This window comes from Triturus cristatus, chromosome 4_1 (genome assembly GCF_964204655.1).
Source record: "Triturus cristatus chromosome 4_1, aTriCri1.1, whole genome shotgun sequence".
NCBI classification, from domain to species: Eukaryota; Metazoa; Chordata; class Amphibia; order Caudata; family Salamandridae; genus Triturus; species Triturus cristatus.
Window position 1 is genome coordinate 788,470,577 of NC_140585.1, and position 24,533 is coordinate 788,495,109.

At 52.2% G+C, this 24,533-nt stretch overlaps 1 protein-coding gene across 1 annotated transcript in view; it reads right to left on the minus strand.

Annotated features, from left to right (window-relative positions):
• SLC38A1 (solute carrier family 38 member 1) overlaps positions 1–24,533 on the minus strand; it is a 408,924-nt gene that overhangs the window by 328,071 nt on the left and 56,320 nt on the right. The window contains exon 2 of the mRNA XM_085653365.1: positions 2,215–2,429. Coding sequence (XP_085509491.1) covers positions 2,215–2,333 — 119 coding nt within the window. The 5' untranslated portion in view covers positions 2,334–2,429. The remainder of the gene's footprint in view (positions 1–2,214; positions 2,430–24,533) is intronic.

Consider the following 24,533-nt stretch of genomic DNA (forward strand, 5'->3'; position numbering starts at 1 on the left):
CCGACTTGCAGCTTTTTGTGTGACATGGCCAGGATGCTTTTCTTTCCAAAGACTATATTTCCCAGAAGTCCTCACCTTAAGGTGTACCCCAAAAATGATTTTCGGCTTGTTAGAAAGAAAGCATTTAAGACTCACCTTGCATTACATATCCAAGCTTGACTATTTGGCAGTCTTGATTCTGTACCTGCCTGAGACTGCATTTCCTAGAGTCTCTTGGTCACTAGTCTATGTCCATACTGTACGGCCGAGGATGGGTGGGGGAATCAGCACACCTGTGGCTAACAGGTCACACTTGAAGCATGCGATTACTAGTGAAGTCTTGTAAAGCCTCTGTTGGTTCTTTCCAGTATTTGTTCGGATGTCCTGTTTGAATTATCTTTTGCTTTCAGAGATTTCCTGATGCTTTTGCTACAACAAACGCTTGTTTCCTTAATTTGAAATGTCTTGTGGGGCATTCTGGTTTCCTGAAAACAGGCAGGCCTTTTCAGCAATGCACCTTTGTTTCTTAAGGTAGCACTCATGCGTAGTGAGCCCTTGTTTTCAGAGCTAATATTGTTTATAAATGTTTCCTTGTATCCCGAGCTATCTTTTTTTTCTTAAGCTTTCATAACTTTCAGTGGATACTTGTTTCTCAGTCCTTGTTTTCCCACTCCCGCTTTCTTGGTTCAACGTTTCACCATATGTTGCTTTCTTTTCCCTGCTGCTTTAATTCTCAGTTCCCAGCGTGCTGCCTTCATATCTCTAGTCCATGAATATGTAACGTCACAACGCGATCAAAATGATCGCAGAACGTTACATCGCAGTTTTTACAACGCAAGTCGTTACAACGACTTGCGCTGGAGGGTGCTGGATTTAGGATTAGTAAGATTTACTATTCTAACACCAGTCTACGTACAGTAGGGAAGGTGTTGGAATAGTAAATCCTACTATTCCTAAGGTTAGAGCGCCATCCAGCGCAAGTCGCTGTAAGGACTTGCGTTGTATTACCCGCGATGTAAAGGCATTGCGATGCAATGACCGCGTGGTAATGGATGTTTCCCCTATTCCATTGTTCCGGTTCCTAGTGTGTTGGGCTTGCTTGCTTTTTACCAGGCGTTACCCATACTTTCCATTCTCTGCTGCTAAGAATTATTATTCTCTAGCTACTTGCCCCACCGTGGCTGTGTATCACTTTCCACACTCTTGTTTTTAACACCTTGCATATTTCTGTATAATAATCAGGATTCATGGCCACAGCTGCCTTCTTACGTGGTGCTTCTTATTAACTTTGAATATTGTCTCCGAGTGTACCATGTATGACCTTGCACTAATAATGTCCACACTCTACCTTCTGGCAATTCGTGTAATCTGTTTATGAGTTCAAATATATGATCAGGTAACAAATTGTTAGGGGTGTACATAATAGGATACTTTCGTTTTTAGATGAAACCATCAACGGTATCAAATGTTCTGTCAATGCCAACAATGGATCGGAATAGTTTTTCATAACTCATTTTCCAACCCTGATAAGCAGACATAATGCAAGCAATTACAAAACTCATACATTCTTGTTCCCATATTTCATTTATTCACCTCCTTTCATCAGTGAAGCATATTCAATTAAGTTATTAAATTGATATCAATTTGAAAAATGTAGCTTTTTGAAGTAAGGTAATTTACTCTTTGAATGACCGCTTGAATGAAAGGAAATCCTTCATTAACTCTTCACTTATAATGGGATAATGGGAAACAATTCATCTTAAGCCGGACACTGAAATTTGGCTAATAGTTATTAAAATAAATACCTCAGTCTCTCCCTACCCAACATTTAAATAGCTCAAACTAAATGATCACTTAGTCACCGATGACATGACTACCCAAGCTAAACATATACATTTTATTATATTTGGAAACATGAAAGTTTGAGAAGGATCGGCTGGGATTCAAGCCGATGACCAAAAAAGGCACAGCAGATCTCTACCCCAAATATGGCAATCAAAGAGCTAGCCTACCAGTTTATCTTGTAGAGGTTGTGGCTTTTGCCTGAGCATTGCTGTTCTACACAAGAGTGAAAGTACCCAACTAACACAGCTGCTTTACCCCCTTCACTTCCTCAACACAACATTTAAATTGGGAAGGCAACCAACTTCCTATAATAGAAAGCATGATTGATAAGAAATAAATAATTCAGGGACAGCACTAAAAATACTTTAACTGAGCTGTAGAAGCACTCACCCTTTCCTGGGGGCGTTGTCCACCTCGCTCAGGTCATTGGAGTCGTTACTGATGTTATCATCCTCAGGTGTGCGCATGGTCTGCAGCTCGGTCAGCTCCAATCCACTTTTAAAATGCATGGTGGCGGTTGGGTTCAATTAACCAATAATCCAGAGAAGCAGACCGTTTGATAATTCCAGTTGCAGGTAGATATTGGGCTCAAAATACTGATGAACCTAGAAAGAAAATATAAGTGTTGAAAGTGGAACCCACTTGAGAATGAGCTTTGCGACATCCACCATATTCCCCCAGCACTTGACCGCCACCTCCCAAGATCTTCATATCAGTCAGACCTCGCACAACCAAGGTATCTTTATCACGGCTTGACCAATACATTCTGCACGATTCCTAACGCCGATCTAGACACATTCCGCACATTACGGATCAGACTGTCAAAGAAGAATGGGACCTGGGAGGGACTGTTTGGAATATAAAGTTGTGTTCACCTCTGGGTTAAATCAAAAAGTTTTTTTTTATATATACCGTCTTGACGATCTCCAACCCCCAGGACCCTCTGGTCTCGGAGAGATGATACCCACTATATATGTAATCTACACATGACAAGAAAATGCTTGCAACCAAAACCCGAATAAAAGATGTAAAACATTTTGAAAGTGAAACTCATCATTTTCATAGACTGCTACATTCTGGATTCATTTGGGTTCCAATAAAATTGGACTACTCCAAGAGTCATGAGAAAATGTTACATACTGTGTACTGAATCTCACAGGTTTTGGAGCTGCATATATTGAAGGGGAAATATATTCAGGGTTATGCAGCAGGGACAATGTTGTTAAAAGTGGTACTGTAAAAAAATGGCAACCTACCATGCCTGTGAACACTATATATCTATAAAGCAAAGGTTCTCTGAGGATTTATTTACATATGTGTTTTAAGTGTAACAGACTGAGGGGTATATACACAAGAACGTGTGATAACTACCACAAGAGTAGTGTAAGGCAACTTTCAATATCGCAGCACATCGCGGGAAAATAACCCCGTGACAACGTGGGATTCACAACAAGGCGGTAGCATGCGATAGCAATCAGATAACGCGTACAATGTCAGCGTCAAAACCAACGCCACGCCGCAAAAATGCAAAACGCGAACGCGAAAAAACATGCGATGAGGTCAATCGCGGTACAGAAATCAGCGAAGACCAGCCACAGGCCTGCAAATCCCACGTGTCTGGCGGAACAATGCACTATAAAAGCAAGAAAAAAAAAGCACCAAAACAATTCAAACTGCGTAGCAACATGGATGCACCCGGACCGAGTGCAGAGGACAAGCCGAACTCCACAAGCGCCACGAACGACCAGCCAGGAACCCCGCGTCCAGGGAAGGGCAAGGACAAGAGGAAGAGGAAGAAGGGGTTCAGTCCGCAGGAAGACCGGATCATCGTCACGGAGGTGACCCAACACCATCAACAACTGTTCGGCACCTCCACTGCGGCACTGGCAACCCAAACAGAAATATGGCAGGCCATCGTCACCAACGTCAATGCAGTCGGAGTGTTGAGGAGGTCACTGGAGGACGTCAAGAGGCGCTGGCATGATCTGAAAAGGCAGACCAAACATAAGCTCGCCGCCAACAGGGAGGCAGCAACGGCGACTGGAGGTGGGCCTCCTGTGACACAGGAGGAGCTGGATGAGCTGGAGCAAATGGTGGCCACAGTCAGCAGTGAAGAGATGGTGGCAGGATTGGGGGGCCTGGACACAGCACGATACGACCTGACACAACAGCAACAGGGTGAGTAACGACCAGGGACGGGGGGACGGGGGAGATGGGCTCAATGGCACACATGCACAAGTATGCGTAGCACACTGCACACCCACAATGACCGTGGAACATGTCCCTGATTGGCTTGTCACACTGCAGTACACATAGAAATTCCAAGTAGGCCTCCACCCATAATGTGCACAGAGGGCCCCCCTATCACCAACATCACAACCGACCCATGCACATGTGCTGAATCCAGAAAAGCAGCAGCTCTGTGACCCACACTGACTATGCAAGTAACACTGCATGTCCGATACCATGGCAGCGGACAAAAAAAATGACATGGCCCACGAATGGACATGGAGGTAGCCCAGTGCGGATCACATCCGTAAAGGAACAGGTCACACTCTGACATGTCCACGTGCACCCACAACCCATGCCCTACGAAACACGCAGCAAATGAACAATTCACCAGGCCACAAAATCTGTCCGGGAGCACATTTGAGCCAAGTCAAAAGCAAATCAGGCCCCGATAAGCACACAATTGTAAGGCACTCCGCCTCAAAGGGAGAAGGCCACACGAAAGGGTACTACCCCACATCCGTCATGTATTCCGAAGACACACTGGCTGACATCAAATAGCCAGCTCCTCCCAAACAGTCACAATGTACATTGGCATGCAGTCTGAATGTAAACATCTGAAAATCAACAACATACATGTGAAACTCTGTTAACCTGCATCTCCACTTAACATTTCAGAGGGACAATCAACACCTACTGCAGAGCAGAACACAAACCCCATCATTGATGATGTAGAGGACAACCTGCACATATGTCAAGATACCCTCCAACGGATACTGGACAGCCTCTGCACCCCACCCCCAGGAGCAGGGCAGGCCAGCTGCCTCGAGGTGACCCCACCACCTGCACAGACAACACAGCAGGAAACACACACCACCACGGCTGTCTCCCAGGACCCCCACGAACAATACATGGAGAACATACAACGTGTGTGGTCTTCCCAGGTGGAGTTGGCTGAACAGCTGCGGGCGGGGTTCGAGCTCATGGGAGCCAAACTCGATGCCATACGTGGGTGTCTGAATCCCATCATGGACCACGTACAGTCCCTATCGGACACCCCCTGTCCGCACCATGCTCAGCCACATATGACTGCAGCGGGAACATCGACACACACAGCTCCGACCCCTGATGTGTCCGTGGCACACAGTGATGCAGCCATCACCCCGCCACACACATCGGACACAGAACCCGTATCAGGGGAGTAAGAAGGGGTTGTGAACTACTGTGTTAAGAAGGAGGCAGTAGCAGTCATCACTGTATGGCTTGTCCCTGCCTGGTTATGACCTATGCATCATGGCCTGGGAAACACCTCCTAGTGACCCCCGGAACACTCTACAGCTTTCACCCGGACCCCGACAAGCCACTTTGTCACCACAGGCCAATTACACAGCTATTCTGCTGCAGACTGCACTCTCCCTCTTCCCAATAACTGTGCAATCCCCAAAGCACTATGGTTGGCCCACCACTGGGCTTCCATGTGATGTGGGCTTGGATGGCATTGTACAGCCCCAGCTCTGTCAATAACCTGAACATGAATAAAACATTCTAAATCACACAGATGTGTCATCACTATGTTCACTCACGTATGGAGTTGTGGCTGGATGGAGGAACAATGTTTGCACCTGAAGGTACACACTGGTAACAGACATCCATGCGCATGTGTATCCCTGAGACACATGGCAAATTGGCTGACTGAGGAGGTGAGTACTAGCTGTGTCCCATTGCACATCAACAACAATCTCACACCCCCAACGTTGGCACACGTACATGTACTGAATAGGGCTGTGCGTAGGACTGATCCAAACGAAAGCAGGCCAGGAGTGGTGTCCTACACCACATGTGAAAGCAGGAGTTCACGTTGCATACCTACTCACACACAGCTGTGCGGACACATCCTGTTGTGATATAAGACATTGCTCAACATGGTCAGAGGTTGGACACCATACTCACATTGCTGTAGTCACGTAAGTGCACATGACGTCCAGCACCAATCCAAAAACACTGTCTGGCTCACAGTGGTGGAGCTTTCCAAAGGGACACACCCCCATTGCACATGCGTCAGTCAGTGCCTCCCTGTGTAGGGACGATGCTCATTGTGGCACACGAGTGGACAATCCCAACAACACACTTCACAGTTTGACACCAGTGGAGTTGCATTTACTTTATTGGCATGTGCATGTCAGCACGGACGAGGCAACGGCCACAACAGGCAGGGACATGCTTGAGACACTTACACGCAGCATGGGTACATGTCGAGGTTCAGGAAATGTTGGGCCTAAAATGGGCAACATTCATCACGGATGGCAACGCTCTCACTCCACCTTGCCTTGCTGGATGAGTCATATTTTGTTTGGCGTCTGACCATTGCCCCGTGTGAGGGGGCACGACTCACTGCCCATGGGATCTGCATGTTGGTCTGCCTCGGGAGAGCGCAGATTGTCTGCTCTGCTGACGGTGATCAGGTGTGAGGGTCCGACAGGTTCACATGTCGTGCTACATTGCCATGTGTGCTCTCCCCCGGCAGTGTGTCCGAATTGGCAACTTTGCCAAATGACACTGTGTTGCACCGAGCATGGACCTGCATCACCTTGCACAGGTGTGTGTACACAGGCATTGTAGCACGCACATGCATCCAGAGCACGGACGAAAGGCAGACGTTTTCAATGTGGTGGTGGGATATGTGAGCATTCCCCATGATGCATGAAGTTGTTGGGAGATGTGCTGTGGGTGCCAATCAGATGTGGCTGCAGGAACGTAGTTACTCATCCATGAATGCCCGTGCAGCTTCATATGCAATGTGTTCCAATAGTACGTCGTCGTCGTGTTAAGTGGTTCAGGCAGGTGTGCTCAGCCCACGCCGTTTCACCAATCCGCAACACAGCCCAATAGGGGAGCGCCTCCATGTGTTCACTGCACACGAGGAATTGTGCAATCTCCCATGCACAACTACCAATACATACGCAGTCCAGTAAATGCAGCATACGTGCACGGTACTGTTCCACGTGACGGGGTTGTGCATATGCCCGGTGTGGCCTGCCATTGCATTGGTGCGTCTCGTGGAACCGGCACTCTTCTGAACTGCGGCAGTTGTGTGGAGGATATGCCACAGCTCTGAGCAATGAATCGATTGTGTGTGCAACGTTGGGGAGAGTGGCTTTCTGATTCTGTGTGTGTCAAGGGCATCCCATGCCTGGGTACCACAGGCAGGGGCTTCTGTGTGTGGGGTGTGGATGAGTCAGATAGTTCATTTGCGGAATGTGTGGTGTGGGAGTCGTACCCATATGCCATGGCATCTCGCTCAGGGTGTTCCAGGCACGTCCTGGACCAAGGTCAGAGGTGTAGGCATCCTCCCGCCTTCTGCATTGGGACAATGGAGCTTTCATCCCTGATGTTTGTCTGACTACTACTTGCATCTTAGGGATGTGATGTGGCTTTGTTGCTGAGATTGGGACCCGGCCTTGGGCTCATGGTGTACGGATGGCGATACACACCCACATGTTGGCATGTGGAGCCAGGTGGCCGAGAAGCCTTGCGCTGCTTGTGCAATCTCACTCCGGCTCTCTCCCTCGCTCTCTCTCTCTCTTTCCTTTGTTGTGCGCATGGCACACCTTCTTCTCTTGGATTTGGTCTTCCAGGCTGTGTGCTACGGATTGTTCAGTGAGGAGCCGCTAAGGCTCATCCTAAGGGTTGACTCAGCTTTTTACTGTATGGTGTTTTGTGTTTGTGATTTCATTGCTGTTTGACTGAGGCTCCATTTTCTGGCCACGCAGGTCGGTTGGATTACCTGCTTGTGCGACATCAGGCAAAATGTTTGTATTGGGCTTCGTGGTGTTGGTGTGCAGTTTCTTTGTCCGGGGTTGGGGGTGGTCCCGGGGAGGGGGGTGTGTGGGGTGTTGCGGGCCTGGTGTCCGTGGGTGTTGTGGCCCTCTTGGGTGTCCGGGCCACATGATGTGTGGCTCCATGGCATCTGTTGCCCTTCCGATGTGGCCCTGGGCTGGTCTCTCTTTTGTGATGCTGGCTGCCGTCCGACTTAACACCAGGTCAGAGCAGGTGTAGATTTCCTGGTGCTAACGCGCCTTATCGCCTGTTTTGTGTTTTTATTGCCTATCTGGCTGGTCGTTGAGAATGTTGAGGTGTGGCGTGGCCGCGGCTTTTGGCACGGGAACGCCCACTCTGCATCTCATTAGCGATAGTTGCGGTGATCCTCTGTGGCGATGTTTTTTGCGGCTGCTATCGCGGGTAAACTGGTGCTGTGGGCTGTTAGCACCAGCTTGTGAATGGGGAGGTAAATTTATCGCCACTTTGGCCGCGATAAAGTGCAGATGACTTGGCGATAAATTCTTGTGAATATGCCCCAAAATCAATTGTCTATGCAGTTAATGCTACACGAAGCCATGCTAGCCAGTACAAACATATTTATTAACAATACCTAAGGCTCAAATAACTGTAAACAGGGTGATCACAAGAAAAAATCTAAAACAATAAGTGAGAGTGTGCATATACATATATCAAACAACTTAGGTCAGTCATGTGATCTTAGGTTCACAATATGTAAACACACAAGACAATCACTGGTTAAGAAAGAGTGGACCTGGACTGAATGTTTAAAGCGTCGACGTTTAACCTTATTGAGAAATTTAAAAGGTTGTCATCAGGGCGATATACTTTTGGAGACCCAGCAAAGTCAGGTCTGCTTACAAAGGCTCTTGATTTAAGAAAATGTAAATAGTCCCTGAGGAGCCTGAATGAAGTGAATGTGGATAGCGCTGAATGTTCATGCGGGCCCTGGCTGTCCTGGCATGTTGGAGCCTCTCTGCCTCATCCAATAGAAACTCTGATTGACAATGTTTAAAGGGTTTAACCAAGCCCCTTGTGAATAGATCTGCAATTGTTCTACATTCCCCTTCCCTCCATTTACTAAAGGGGTCCTCTTTTAGTGTATGGAAATGCTTGCAGTTACAATGAATTGGTGTTTACGGGGACTGGTTGATTGTGAGCCCCATCCTCTCCACCAGTTTATCCCACACTCACACAGCAGTTTGAACCAGGGTGCTTTGCCTCTTATCTAGTCCCATCAAATCCCAGAGTGGCCTTCCCACAGTGGCGGGTTCCAGAAGTATTATGCACACAAAAGACTAGTCCTTGCTGTTGGTTGTAAAATATTGCAGGTAGTAGTAAAAGCCAAAAGATACCTTTATGTTCAGAATGGAAGACCCTCACTCACTTATCAGGTGTCATGTTTCATCAATGGCCTCTCCTGACACCGGTCTGTGAGATCCAGGTGCGAGCTACTACCCAAATGTGGCGGCTCTCATGAGGAGTTTTAAACATCATAACACCATACCAGCACACTCCAGTTTGGCTATTGTTGTTGTGAAATAGCAAGCAGTTCTTTGTCCAAAATCAACCCATTCTAAAAAATCTGATTCAGGATATAGGTGCTTTGGGTGACCCAGAAAAATCACTTTTTAACATTCTGTAATTATGAGGAAACCCCCCCTCCTCCCCCCACAAAAAAAGTCTGCCTGAAGCATTCTTTAAATACCAAGACCTACATATCTATTAATTTATCATGCAGCAGCCATGTGGTGTTCTACAGAATGTGACTCAAGTATATGCATGAGTGAATCCAAACTGGGCTCCCCCTTTGCACACTATGTAATGCACCTCGTTTGTAATAGATATGTAGTGTTTAGAGAGGCACACAAACTTGCTGCAACAGTGACCTTGTGACCAGTAGAGCGCCAGGAGTAATTCCGAGTGGCTGGTGACTTTGTGGGTGGCCTTCATCCCAGAAGGTCACTGAAGCCCAGCTAATGGTAATACAGACCAGGATTTTGCCCCATATTATTGGGCGACAAGACCCATCTCAAGGCCTGGGGAGGGGGGGGGGGGGGCAGGGCGTCTTTTGCAGATCTTGACATGTGCCCCCGCTGCACATGTGGTGAGTATTTCATATTAGAGAAAGGGGCACGTGACCCAGTTTGTGAGGACAATCTTTGTATCATGCAGATCAAAGAGCTGTCATTTGTTCACAGGGAGCTGATTCAATATTGTGTCCCCCATGGTTGTTACCGCGCTACGCAAAACGATGACGTGAGAGTGCAATTAAAGAGAAGCACACAATTAATTAGTGCATTGTGACAAGATATCATCTGTAGGGTAAATATTAAATACAGTGGCATTTCTACTGTTTGAAAGGTTCTGATAACACTCGAGTGTGCTGAACGAATGACATACAGCTGTAAGCAGGGGTGGAGGCTCAGAGCCAGGATCCAAGCACGTCAGCCCCCGTGAAGACTGCGCCTCTCTAGGGCTCTTTTCTTTTTCCTCGCCGGTTCTTTTGCGCATGCAGTGACTCATGGGACACCCTCCAGTGTGCTCTCATAAACAGCAGCACCAACCTGGGCTGACATTTACAGTTATTTATCTGTGTCAAGGTGCCCTTTGTGAACAGTGTCACGAAGCAGCGTACCCATGGCTGATGCACCACTGGCAGAGGCGCAACTAGAGCCAAATTTCGGGGCGGGGGCTAAGAAAAATATTCGGGGGGGTGGGGCTGAGTCTTTGAGCAATAGGCAGAGTGGAGCTGCAGGGGCTCTTAGAAGGGGTGTAACAACAGCAAGGCCTCATTTACATGCAAATAGTCTTTTAAAGACCTGTGAAGTGCTCGGGTGGGCTATGTGTGTGCCCGGGAAGCTGTCTCCTCCCGGGCTGCCACACACGAGGGGGGGGGGGGGGAGGGGCGGGGGGCGTGGTCGAAGCCCTTTGAGTCCAATGGGTGTTGCGCGCCTGACCACTGGCCATTGTCGCAGCCCTACAAAGAGTATAGGGCGAATCTGTCCATTTACCTGTTCAGGTCAAAATCAGCCCAGCAGGAAACATCGAAACATCGGAGTATTAAGCAACCTGCTGCAGATCAAATCCATAAATGTAATTGTCAGCTCTCACTTTTTACAATGTGATGCGCTTTCGACGTGATGGGAAAATATGAGGCCTGTTTTTGCTTGTTTTCAATGACAAATCTTTGTTAATAATAAAATGAAACCGGGGGCGTGGGCAAAGATGGTGGCCGAAAGGACGTGTGTCTCGGGGCTCCGAGAGTGGCCCCGTTAAATCCTGCATCATCGGAAGTTAGCAACCACCCCTATGCAAGCATGCCTCATTCTAACTTGGGTATTCCTGGTTTACATTGGGTTACATAGGAAGATTGGGTTTATTATTGCGATATTTCTTACCATACTAACAACCCAGAGACCTTCCCATGTTAGAAGAGCATCTGGTTTAAAGCAGGCGGATGTCCGCGTGAGGTTGCACGAGGCTGCACGTGCTGCACTCAGGGGGTGCGAGGATACCGGCACAGCAGTCCCGTGTGTCCTTTGTGCCACACCGTACTTGCCGCTGACCGCGGCCCCCGCAGGGGGCCACTCGGCGGTCGGCGCCTTAGTGGCCCCGGGGCCCCGGTCACCCCTCCCCACTCCCTCCTTCGGGGGGGGCGGGGGCAGGGATCCTGATTGTTGCCCCCCTTCGTGTCGGGGGCCGGAAGTGACGCGCAATGCGCGTCACTTCCGGGCCCAGGTGTGAGGGGAAGGCTATTTAGCCTTCCCCCACCCTCACTGGCGACCTCTTTGTCGCCCACCTCGCCTTGAACTCACCGCATCGGTCCGTCGTCCGCGCCGTCTTCGTGCGCCTCCGGCCCCCGCGGCACTGTTGTTTGTCGTCGCTCCCACGCTTCTTTCTGGTGAGTCTTGCAGCACCCACTCCGCCCCGGCCCTGTCCCTGGACAGTACCAGGTCGACGGGGCCCTGTGGCAAGGATCGCCACGGGCGGAGGGGGCGCAAGATGGGTGCATGGGGGTTTGGAGAGGCGGGGTTGGGCTAATGAGCATGCGCAGTTGGGAATTCGCTAGGACCGTTGCGGAATTTGGGGAGTGCGGGCCACGCATGGCTGATGCCATTGAGCTGCGGCCCCATCCCCTTGTGTCGATGGTCGTGCCCTGCAGCCTGCCTGCTCCCGGGCGTTGAAGAGCCTGGGGCGGGCCTCGGCCCGCGTCCTTTCGTTGAATCGGGGGAAACGGGGCGAGTAGTGCAGGGCTGCCCTCGCGAGGGCGGCGCCGCCCACCGGTGGGGGTTGGCGTCCAATGAGCTGCTGAGGCTCGCGATACTGACAACTGTATTGCCGGAAACGCAGGGGAAAGGGTTGTGGGCCGTCGGCTGCGCGGCCGCCTCTGGTGCAGTAATACAGAGGGGGCGAGACGCGAGGTCGCGTCCACATTCTGTGTCACTTAATCACTAATTGACTCAATTTCCTGTGCCTAATTATATGTACGTAAACATGAATTTAATTATGGTTCTATGTAGAGCGTTCGCTACGATGAGTTGGCCTAACGGCCAGGGCGCTCGACCTCGGACCTCGGGAACTAGGTTCGAGTCTCGGTAATGCCGCTGAACTTCCTGTGATTCGGGGCAAAACACTTAATCTCCCCGTGCCTTACAAAACGTGAATGTGGGTCCTCATGTAACGTAACGGGGGCTATATAAGGCGCTGTAATACTTAATTGGTTTCGGGTCAAGTTCGCGCTATATAAAACTCGGCAAATATTGTCAATGCCTTCGGGTCGAGCTCGCGCTATCTACAATATGCGTAAAGGCGTAACCTATACATGAACCGAGGCTCATGTCCTCAAGGCCCGCTAGGAGCGGTGCCAGTTCACTGAGGCTCGGAGAATGGACGGGAGCGGTGGGAGCATCCCAGTCCCATGGTGTGTCCTCCTGTGCGGGACCCTAATCTCTAAAACGGTGTCTTTTTCACCAATATCGGCGTGAGAAAAGAGGTTGTGGCGTAACGGCCAGAGCTGCCGACATCGTAAATAGGAACCAGGTTCGAGCCTCGGCGTCGGCAAAACATCCCGTAATTCGGGGCAATTCACTTAATCTCCGCGTGCCCAACAAGAAACAAGCAACCTCGGAGCGGGGGACCAGGGTGCGAGAGTCGGTATTGTCTTTAATATTGAATGCGGAGACGATTCATAAAATATGCATAAAAGCATAATCTAGACATGAACCACGCCTCATGGCTTCAGGGTCCGAATCTGGTTAGTGTTTTCGCGGCTCGGGGCCGCTTTCGCATCGCGAGATAGGCCAGCCACTGATTCTACTAGGGCCTGTGTAATGTGACGCGCCTGGTTTGATCCCTGGTTCGGCAGACACCTTCATCCCCAGCGAACGGATATGGCCCAAGGGAGAGTGGGGAGCGGTGCCGGTTTCTGAGGCCGGGTGTATGGACGGGAGCGGTGGGAGCATCCCTGTCCCATGGTGTGTCCTCCTGTGCGGGACCTTGCCCGCCTGTCGTGGCATCTCCTCACCCCCGCCGCACTGACTCAGGGGGTGCGAGGTCTTAGAGCTTCGGAGCCGCGTCCGCATCGCGAGTCGATAGGCCACCCTGATTCCACTCGTAGGGAGCAAATGCGTCTGTCGGCTTTTACATCGGTGCTCGGGTACAGCGCTTTCAGACCTTCGCGATGTACAACTATAGTTGGGTTGTGATTTGATTAGCGAATGGCCCTTGGACCTGACAACGATAAAGGGTACTTAACCAGGGGCGAGCCGTGAGGTCGCGTCCACATTCTGTGATTCGGGGCAAATCACTTAATCACTTCATGCCCCAATGTGTATGTAAATACGTGCTACGGGATATATGCATAAAGAGCGAAACGTATACAAGGACCGAGGCTCAGGTCCTCAATGTCAATCTGGTTGGTGTTTCGAGTCTCGGGGCCGCATTCTGTGATTCGGGGCACATCACTTAATCTTAATCCCCACATTAAATAGGGTAAGTGGCTACTGAGCTCCCCGTGCCGGGCGTAATACTAATACGGGCTCATGTAAACGCGCCCGAGGTCGGTTGCTTAATCTTTCTGTGCCCTGAAAGGGGTTTTAGAACTAACTTTCAGCCGTGCAAACACTTTCCTGCGACATAAAACAACATGTCACAGGATGCAAGGTGTCAGCGGCTTAAAAAGAATGACGCGCATAGTGCATAGCGACGGCAACCGGCCACTCGGCGGGGTGAAACATGTGACGGGGTGAATCGGTGTAGTTGGCCTACGGGCTCAGGCGGTCTTTATAGAATGGGGGGACCCGGTTGCAAGCCTCGGCAATGGCGCTGTACAACCCAGTGATCATGGGCAAATCACTTAATCTCCCTGTGCCGGATATAAAAGGAATGGTGTCCGCAACTGTGCTCCGCCTCGCTATGATACCCGATGTTCCTCCAAGCGCCTGAGCCCACCCCCACTCACTGCCTGATGAGATCTCATCTCACGTGGCGATAAAAGATGTAGTTAATAAATAGTGATTATTTGGCATATATCCTTTGTAAAGACCTAACTAAAACGTCAAACCTGGTAGCTAGAGGGCGTAGTGTTCAAACACTAGTACCATCAAACATATAAGGCGCTGAAAGGGCTGTGCAAAGGGGGTGACCAAGGATTGCCTGCATAGAAGGTGACATCGCTGTAATCTTTCTTGTCAACTCGGAACCCAATACACTTTAAATCTGTATCTGCACATGCATAATATTCAACTTTTTACGATGTGATGGTTGGACGCTAAGATGTACAATTTTGGGTCGTGGGTGAAATCAACAGTCTCCACTTTGTGATTTAATGCAGACTGTTGACGAGTCAGCCTGCAAAGGGACTAGTAGAAGTAGTAGTTATCGTTTATTCGATCAATTTTTTACCATTCCATAAAAGCAAATGAATCAGGGTGGTCCGCATGGGGGCCATGCCCATCCTTTTATGCCCATCTGCATTCGTGGTGCGCCCCATCCTTGGTGATTTCGGCCAGTATGACACCCCCTGCTCCGGAATGGGCGGTGCTAGTGCCCGGCGCTTTAGGGTTTTCGCGCACAGTACAGGTTTGAAGGAATTTCGGTATTCCACGCGGCTGGGGCGAGCGGGGGCAAGGGGTAGGCGTTGTAACCTGTGAGTTGGCTGTTGGTTTAGGGTAACCAGTCCGGCCCGCGGGGTTGCGTCCGCATTCGGCCATTACTATACCCCCCGCACCTCACTGGATAATCGGGTGCGGTGCTCGTGTTATCTGTTACACTCGATCACGTAATATTGAATTTGAATTAAGCGCCCAGTGCCTGGATGTGTAACGTAAATAGGGCACTCATGTAAAGCGCTCCAATACCTTCAGGTCGATCTCGCGCTATATAAATATGCAACATGTAATTGCGGGCTGCCTATATAGGCAGATCCATGATACCAGTACATGCATGGCTCGCAAGATTTTGCTCCATATACTCGAGCACGTAGGAGACTAGCGTGGGTTTACGGCCCCAAAACACCAGCACTGCACGGCTGGGAGCTGCCTGGGTCCCCGCTGATCGCGGGAGGTGCAACACATGTGGCGCTCCCTGGTTAAGGTTATCGCCCCCCCTCCCGTCGGCTACGCTGCCGTTGAGGGTGGGGGGGCATGCAGTGGGCTGCGTGCGGCAGGCGCAATGGACCTGGCACGGGGATCGTTTAGTATGATACGAATCTTGTAAGCTCCCCGTGCTTGAATGTGTAATGTAAATAGGGTGCTCAGGTAAGGCGCTCCAACACCTTCAGCTTGCGCTATATAATTAGGCAACATGTATTGCTGGCTTCCTATAAGGCAGATAAATAATACAAGTGCATGCAATTTTCACATACGCGATTACTGGCATTAATAAACCCCCCCGCACCTCAATGGAGAATCTGGTGCGGGACTCGCGCGGTTCGGTCGGGGAGCGGGTAATATGGTATGAATGTCGTAAACACCCCCTGCCTGAAGAGGTAATATAAATACGGTGCTCATGTTAAAGTGCTCCAATGCCTTCCGGTCGAGTTCGCGCGATATAACTATTCATCATGTAATTGCAGGCTTCCTATAAGGCGGACACATGATACCAAGACATGCACTGTCCACATCACGCGATTACGGGTATTACTAATCCCCCCCGCTCCTCAAGGGTTAATCTGGTGCGGTGCTCGTGTGGCCGGGCACGGCGATCGTGTTATATGGTACGAATCCCCTATTCTCCCCGTGTCGGCTTGTGTAAGTACGGTGCTCATATACAGCGCTTAATGCCTTTGGCGTCGAGTTTGCGCGACACAAATATGCAACATGTATGTGCTGGCTTCCTATAAGGCAGATACTTGATACAAGTGCAGGCATTGTTCACAAAATTTGCACCAATACCTTTCGGTCGAGCGCGCGCTAGATAAATAGGCAACATGTGGTGGCTGGCTTCCTATGATGCAGACACATGATACAGGTACATGTATTACTCACAAGAAGTTGCTCGTGCCCACATTCGCGCGCATTAGGCGATCCCGGGCATTACGACTCCTCCTGCACCGGAACGGGTTATTTGGTCGGTGCTTGTGTCCGGCGCTCTAATTATTTGGTGCGCAGTACGGTTTGAGCTAATCACTAATCGACCGTGCCCGAATAAGGTATGTAAATACGGGGCTCATGTTCTGCACTCCCAACACCTTCGGGCGGGTCACGCGGTGACTCTGGCCAGATAATTATTATCCACGTGCCTGATGATGTATGTATATACGGTGCTCATGAACGGCGCGCCATTACCTTCGGGTCGAGTTCGCGCGACATATAAGGGCTAATTACAGTAAGGGTCGCGCAGTCCGATCCTGACCACACGTGACCACGTGTCGCTCGTCTCCAACCTTTTGCTGAAAGGGGGCTTGGGTCGCTTGTCATTGTTGTTGTCTCGTTACCCACCCCCATTGCTTACGGCCTCGCCCTCCCAGGTGCATCAGTCCTTGGGCAGGGCGGACCAGTGTGGGGATAGTCCTAACGTAGAACTGTCATTGCCATGTTAGTAACAGTTAAACACGGGTCGCTGCCGACAGTCTAAAAGAGGTATGCTTAAGCCCGCAACTTGGCCCCGCCAACATGCTTATGTGGGCCGCCTTCAACGGTCACTGACATGGGGAACTCACACATATCTAACTGTAACCTAGACACCCGGGTGGGTGCCTAGTCGGGCAGGGCAACGCAACCGAGATAGAATGGTAGTTATTATCTAATGCTAAAGGAAGTCTGGATTGAGCCACTAGATGGGTTAGATATGGGTGCAGCTCAGCGCCCCAATCGCATGAATTCGGGGACGCACTGACATAGCGGCAAAAGAATAAGTGGTCACCACATAGCGCATCACTAGGGCCTAAATCACGGCACAAGGTTACCGGCGTGATTGTCCAAGTGGTTGCGGGTGCGCCGCTCGCGAGCGGATTGCAACCCGTGGTTTACCTCTGTCTCAAATCGACCGATAGTTCATGGTTAAGCCGATTGGCCTGCAGAACACTGAGCTGGGCACCATAACCAAGAGTTAGGCCTGCAGGAGGAGTAGCTGAAGGAACCATATAGGAATAGGTCCAGATGTACTTTGGGGGGCATTCCCCTGCAACCAAAGACAGATTTCGGGTTGCTTCAATGAAGACCTTCCACCCGGCTGGTGGGTGGTATGGTTGTTATATAGCAAGTGTGCGGTCGTTCAAAGCTTGGTAAAGACCACGTAGAGCCCCAGGGCATCAGGGCATTATTGACCGTGCAGCACTCGCTACGCTCAGAATAGGGCCGGTATTTGCACCAAAGTTTCCGGTTGGTTCCCACAGACTTGTCTGCTCCCAAGGTTATCGTCTAGGGGTAGAACTTGAGACTAAGGGGGCATGGCCTGCTTCGGCGGCACAAATAAGCGATAGCTACGCCGGGATGGAGTTACCATGCAGGTCCTGCCACCACTGGGTTCCCCCCAGGTGATGGGATCAAGTTAGGTGGGACCGCGAAGTCTACGGTTCTTGGGAAACTCCCTGCAGCAGGGCATTTAGCAACAGATAAGGTATCAGCGTGTGAGTATCAGATATCTGCTTTCCAGCAGCACCGTGCCCTGGGAGCACACGCGTTGCCCTAACTCTGTGGCCCTCCCACAAGGGAGCCGGGTAGCAAAACAAGTGAATAGGCTCCTTAGGCGGGCCTCTGACCTTCAGCTGGGTGTAATCACCATCAATTGGAGAGAGGCCCAGGTAAAAATGGGCTTTCCGTAATGCTTGGAGGACCATTGCGGTTGGTGGCACTCCCCACCGGAATCACTGGTCGCGTACGGCAGCTGCAGGAGACTGGGCTGCTGTCCCAATATCTGGGGTGTCAGCGGGGCAAACACAAGGGGACATTATGACCGCGCGCAACGCTTAAGCCAAACAGATTCCCGTAGCTGGTATGCCTAAGGGATCATCACTGAGGGATCCGTAGTGGCATAATTCCTATAAGGTATAAGGGATGGTGGGCAGGGGCAAGAGTCGCCCCTTGCCCATGGTCACGCGCTGGCAGTGAGGTGCACTCCCGTGCCCCAGGTTAACTATCTGAGGGGACTGTACAAATGTTAAGTAACCCGTCTCGTCATAATAGTCAAAGCGGGCAGGCCCAGGATTGTGAATAGGTGTAACCTTCCCGCTGGGGGGCGAATAGTTATCGCACATCTTCACAGGCCCCTCTATTTCAACAGACCCTATCCGATTGGGATAGCGTCTAGGGATTGGGGACATAGATGGGGCCATCTACAATCCAGGAGCTATAGCTCACTGGTATGTGGGCCTGTGGTTATAAGGGATCTCACAGGGTTTGAGTCCCGCGAGCACTGTCAAACTGTCTTGAGGTGGCAGAATGTCAAACCCTTCTGTCTGCAGGGATGGTTCCCTTCCAGCTAGTTGCAGGAAGCCCCTGATAGGAGAGGTGCTGGTAAGATTATAGCGGGTTGGTGGGGGGCCCTGGCTGCGACGGTTAGCCGCCTCCAGGGCTGTGGCGGAGTTACAGGGCGATCTGGAAGCAGGCCGGTACAAAGGGTACCTCTGCGCGGCACCACGTGGTGCCTGAGCCAAAACGAGGAGCCTCCAGAGAGGTCCCGGAAGCCGGTCGGCGCCCCGCTAGGCCTGCGGGCGGTTGTGGGCCTGAACAACCGGGGGCTTGCTATGCGACGCTCCGCCCCGAGAGGGGGGGTGTGAGTAGAATCTCAACGGCACGTGATCGAAAAAAGAATCGCTTGGGGGGCAGCACTTGCGGGTCGTTCCCGTGCTGCCCGGCTCATCAGGCGGGGCAGGTGAAGTAGATGGCCGCCTGCCCTTGGATCGCCCGTAAGATAACCCACCTATTACATATCCTGGAATTATGTAATAAAACCTGCAGCATTTGTTACCCACTTACAACTGTTTCTTGTGTCTTCTTTGGGTAACCTAATTTGGGGGAGGGGGGAAAGCGGGGTGCCCCTGGGGGTACTATGCCGCTGACCGCGGCCCCCGCAGGGGGCCACTCGGCGGTCGCCGCCTTAGTGGCCCCGGGGCCCCGGTCACCCCTCCCCACTCCCTCCTTCGGGGGGGGCGGGGGCAGGGATCCTGATTGTTGCCCCCCTTCGTGTCGGGGGCCGGAAGTGACGCGCAATGCGCGTCACTTCCGGGCCCAGGTGTGAGGGGAAGGCTATTTAGCCTTCCCCCACCCTCACTGGCGACCTCTTTGTCGCCCACCTCGCCTTTTTACCCTCCCTACCGCTTACCCGGCGTGGTGTGGTGGGGTGGGGTTTTTTGCTGAACGTTTTAATGTTTTCCTTTTCGTTGCAGGCGGAGTTACAGGGCGATCTGGAAGCAGGCCGGTACAAAGGGTACCTCTGCGCGGCACCACGTGGTGCCTGAGCCAAAACGAGGAGCCTCCAGAGAGGTCCCGGAAGCCGGTCGGCGCCCCGCTAGGCCTGCGGGCGGTTGTGGGCCTGAACAACCGGGGGCTTGCTATGCGACGCTCCGCCCCGAGAGGGGGGGTGTGAGTAGAATCTCAACGGCACGTGATCGAAAAAAGAATCACTTGGGGGGCAGCACTTGCGGGTCGTTCCCGTGCTGCCTGGCTCATCAGGCGGGGCAGGTGAAGTAGATGGCCGCCTGCCCTTGGATCGCCCGTAAGATAACCCACCTATTACATATCCTGGAATTATGTAATAAAACCTGCAGCATTTGTTACCCACTTACAACTGTTTCTTGTGTCTTCTTTGGCTAACCTAATTTGGGGGAGGGGGGAAAGCGGGGTGCCCCTGGGGGTACTAAGCATTGAGACCTTCAGAGAGGTGTGCTTGATTCTCCCATGCCTTGGGCCCAGGGCACGTGGCTCAGAAGGGGGATTCGATGGACCATTAAGCACCGACACAGACCACTGAAGCAGGCTCTAAGGCGCGAGTGGCACGTGCATTTGAATGATAAGACTTGGAATGCTAATCTACATCTGCTGGTGCGGGGCAGGCCGCCAGCTGACGCTCTCGCACGGCACACACCTGACTGGACAGGGACTGGAGGGAGCTACGGGGAACGTGCTGGGACATTCAGCTGCTAATAGCATTATTGGCACGCGTCTCACGGAACGATGTCTGAGAAGGCTCCCTGGCCGCTGACGGATGACTCCTGCAGGTCATTGTGGTGATTTAACCCCTGCCCTCTGCCTGGGAAGGGGAATGCCCTGGATGATTCATTCGCTAGCCTGGGGAGCCCAGGGGAGGCCTCGCTCGCTTGCAGCGCAATGAGGGACCACACACACAGTCTGCTAGTTGGGCGCGAACTGACGTTCGTCCGCCCGTTTATTATTTATATGTGCGCGCTCACGTCCTTGACGTGAGCGCAACCTGCGAGCGTTTGACAGCGCTCTAGCGGAAACGCTAGAGCGCTAACTGTAACATCCCTTCTCAACTCAGTCCTTGACGACAGTTCTTTTATTACTTCGCTGCGTCACTTACTTGGCACACAAAGTCTCTCAGCCGACTGCTGGGCCTGGGGTTCTCCCTCAGCTCATACCTGGTGGCCCTTCGGGCGCCTGGGGCCGAGGTTTCCGGTGGTATTTCTTGCCTTGGTCCACCTCCGGTGCCATCGGCGCCACCTGGCTCAGAGTCTGTGTTGCTCCGTGGGTCGGAGCAGGATGTGTCCCCTGCGTCGTCGCCCACGTCGTGGCCCACATCGAGATCTGCTGTCTCAGGGTTATCTGCGGGCCTCCTCACCACCTTGAACCACGATATGTTCCGGGTGACCAGGTCTCTCCCTCGACGTGCTGTCACCATGGTCCCTCGGCGGTCGACCACTCTCCAGTATCCCTTTTCATATTGAGTTTTAAACTTTCCCCCTGGCCGGCGCTCTTTGAGGACCACTGTGTCACCTGCTTGAACTTCTCGTGTTACGGCCCTCCGAGCCTCACTGACTCTGTTGTTTCGCCTTTGGCACCTTCGGAACGCTTCTTCTTCGCTGAAAGGTGGTGCCACCCAGCCTGGGGCTACTGGTAGCCCATCCCTACGAGCTCCTTGGAACATCAACGCCCAGGGGGCTTGTCGGGTGGAGCAGTGGGGAGTACTGCGGTATTCTCCTAGGAATCGCTGTAGCTCTTGTTCTGGGTCTAGTTGTTCGGACACTGCGATGCGTAGTACCTTATTGATGGTGCGCATAAAACGCTCCACTTCCCCGTTGGCTTGGGGCCATTGCGGGTGATGTGCCTGTGTCTGACGCCGTGTGTCCTCAAGAACTCTTCGAACTCGTGCCCTTGGAACGGGGGTCCATTGTCACTCCGCAGTTCCTCGGGGTACCCGAACATCCCAAATACCTTCTCCAGGGCAGGTTTCACGTGGACAAACGCGGTGGATGGTAGGGCTTCCGCAATAGGGTACTTCGAATAGCTGTCCATGATGACGAGGGTGACGCGCCCATCAGGTAGGCTCCCAAAGTCCACGCTGATCTTCTCCCAGGGGGCGTGTCCGTGTTCTTCAGTCATGATGGGCGCCGGTGGTTGGGCTTCTCCTGTTAGCTGGCATGACTGGCAGCTGCGGATGGTGTCGGTGACGTAGTCGTCCATACCCGGGAACCAGACCTTCTCCCTCATCCGGGCCTTCATTTTCTCTGTACCTTGGTGCCCCTTGTGTGCTAACTGGGTCGCTCTTGTCCGGAGAGCTCCAGGAATGACGATTCGGGACCCTCTTAGAAGGAGTCCCCCTCTGGTCACGCTCAGCTCGTGTCGTACCCTCCACATTTGTTGAAGATCCTCCCGGTCTCCACTGGCCCACGAGTTCGCCGTTTGTAGAAACGATTGCCAGTTTCCCTCGAGGATGGTATTCTTGACCTTGAATAGCACGGGGTCTTGGTCGGCTACTTCTTGGAGTTCTCCAAGCGTAATGGCCCTGGGGCACGTCAATGCCGCCACCATGTCGAGGTGTTCCTCGGTGTCGTCCTCAGTGTCCCTGTGCTCGGGTGCACTGTCGTGTTCTGGGTGACGGGACAGGAAGTCTGCCGGGTTTTTGGCCCCTGGCCGGTACACTACAGTCATGTGATATTGTTGCAGACCGATGGCCCACCGCTCTATGCGTGGGGGCGGGTGTGGAGCTGTTCCCCGGAACAACGGCACGAGCGGCTGGTGGTCCGTCACCACTGTGAATGGGTGCCCGCACACATAAAGATGGAAATGGCGGCAGCCCCACCGGATCGCCAGTGCTTCCCGCTCGATCTGGGAGTATCGCTTCTCCGTGTCGGTGAGGGCCTTGCTAGCGTACGCCAGAGTTGCCCACTGTCCAGGTTCCTGTTCTTGTGTCAGGACTGCCCCTAGCCCTTCGGGGCTGGCATCCACTAGGATTTCGGTTTTCTTGGTCGGGTCAAAGTAGACCAGTGTTGTCTGGTCTAGAAGCGCTTCTTTGATCGTTTCGAAGGCTCGCTCTTCGGCATCCGTCCACTGCCACGCCACGTCTGTCTTGGTGAGGCGTCTCAGGAGCTCGGCTAGGGTGGCCAGATTCGGGACGAACCTTCCGCAGTATGTGGCCATCCCTAGGAAACTGCGTACCTCCGCCACTGACGCGGGTGCCGCGGCTGTTTTGATGGCTAGCGACTTTCGAGGGTCCACTTGGATGCCCTCCTTGGTAAAAACGTAGCCGAAGAATTCGATCTTCTGCTGGAACAGCTGGCACTTCTCCCGGTGTAGGGTGACTCCGTGCTCTTGGAGGCGCGTGAGGGTGGCCCTGACGTGTCGGTAGTGCTCCTCGACTGTCTTGGAGTAAATGAGGATGTCATCACTCACGTTCAGGACACCAGGCAGCCCGACCAGGATGTCTCTAATTGTGTTCTGAAAGATTTCAGCCGCCGACGAGATCCCGAAGTTAAGGCGCTTGTATCGCCGTAGACCCAAATGCGTGGTGAAGGTGGTGATGTACCGGCTGTCCTTGGCTAGGGTGAGTTGGTGGTACCCCGCATTTAAGTCCAGTTTCGAGAACCATCGGGCACCGTTTAGGTCAGAGACAATGTCATCCATGGTCGGCGTGATGTGCCTCTCCCTTGTGATGGCCTTGTTCGGGAGGCGCATGTCGATACATAGCCGGATCTTCCCTGGTTGTCGCGGTTTCTCGGCTATGACCATTGGTGACACCCAGGGTGTGGGCCCCGTAACCTTTTCTATAACGCCTTGTTCCTCCAGCCGTCGGAGTTCCTCCTCTACTAATGGGCGTAGGTGAAACGGGAAGCGCCGGTGCCGGAGGGCTGTTGGTTGCACCGCGGTGTCTATATGGAGTCGTACTGGTGGCCTCTTGATTTTTCTAGGCCTGAGAATAAGCCCTGAAATTCTCCCAGCAAGTCGTCGACTTGTCGGTCCTGGACTACTCTGAGGAACGAGATCAGTCTTAGATCTTCGGCCGCATGGCCGCTGAGAAGTGTGTCTACTTCCTGGTTGATGACATGAATGTCGATGACGATTTCCGCCTTTTCTGACTGCACTGCGACCCTCATCTTGCCCTTCAGCGGTAGCGGCGTGTAACTTCTGTAAGCGAAGATCTTGGCCTTCGACGGGCATAGCTCCGGCCGTGGTTTGAGGCGATTGTATTGTTGCACCCCCATAACTGTCACTGACGCTCCGGTATCTATCACAGCGTTCACCTCTGATCCGGCAATCAGAATGTCGCAGCGCGGCTGAGGTCGCCGGGTGCTCTTGAGGGCTCTGGTAAACGATATGAGGTACGTTTCTCCCTCATCGTCGGAGTCAGTGTCTGATTCTGGGTACTCCCTGACTGGTTCTCTCTTGGGCCGTGGCTGCAATGATAAAGATGTGTGTGATAGTTGCCATACTAGCTTCCTCATCGGCTTGTCCCACCTGTGGCTGCTCCGTTGCATCTTCCTGCGGCAGACGGATGCAAAGTGGTTGTTGATGCCACAGTTGGTGCATGTTTTCCCACGGGCTGGGCACGCCTTGAGGGGGTGTTCATCGTATCCGCAGTATCCACATGACCTGGCTGGATCGGGAGCCCGCCGGTCGTGGGGTTTAGGAGGTAGTTCCTTCTTCCGTACTGCGTCTGCTTTCTCCACTTTGACCTCCACCTTGCTGGCCGCTCCTTTCACTAGGGCTAGATCCATTTCCTCTGCACGTGCTGCTGACAGGTCG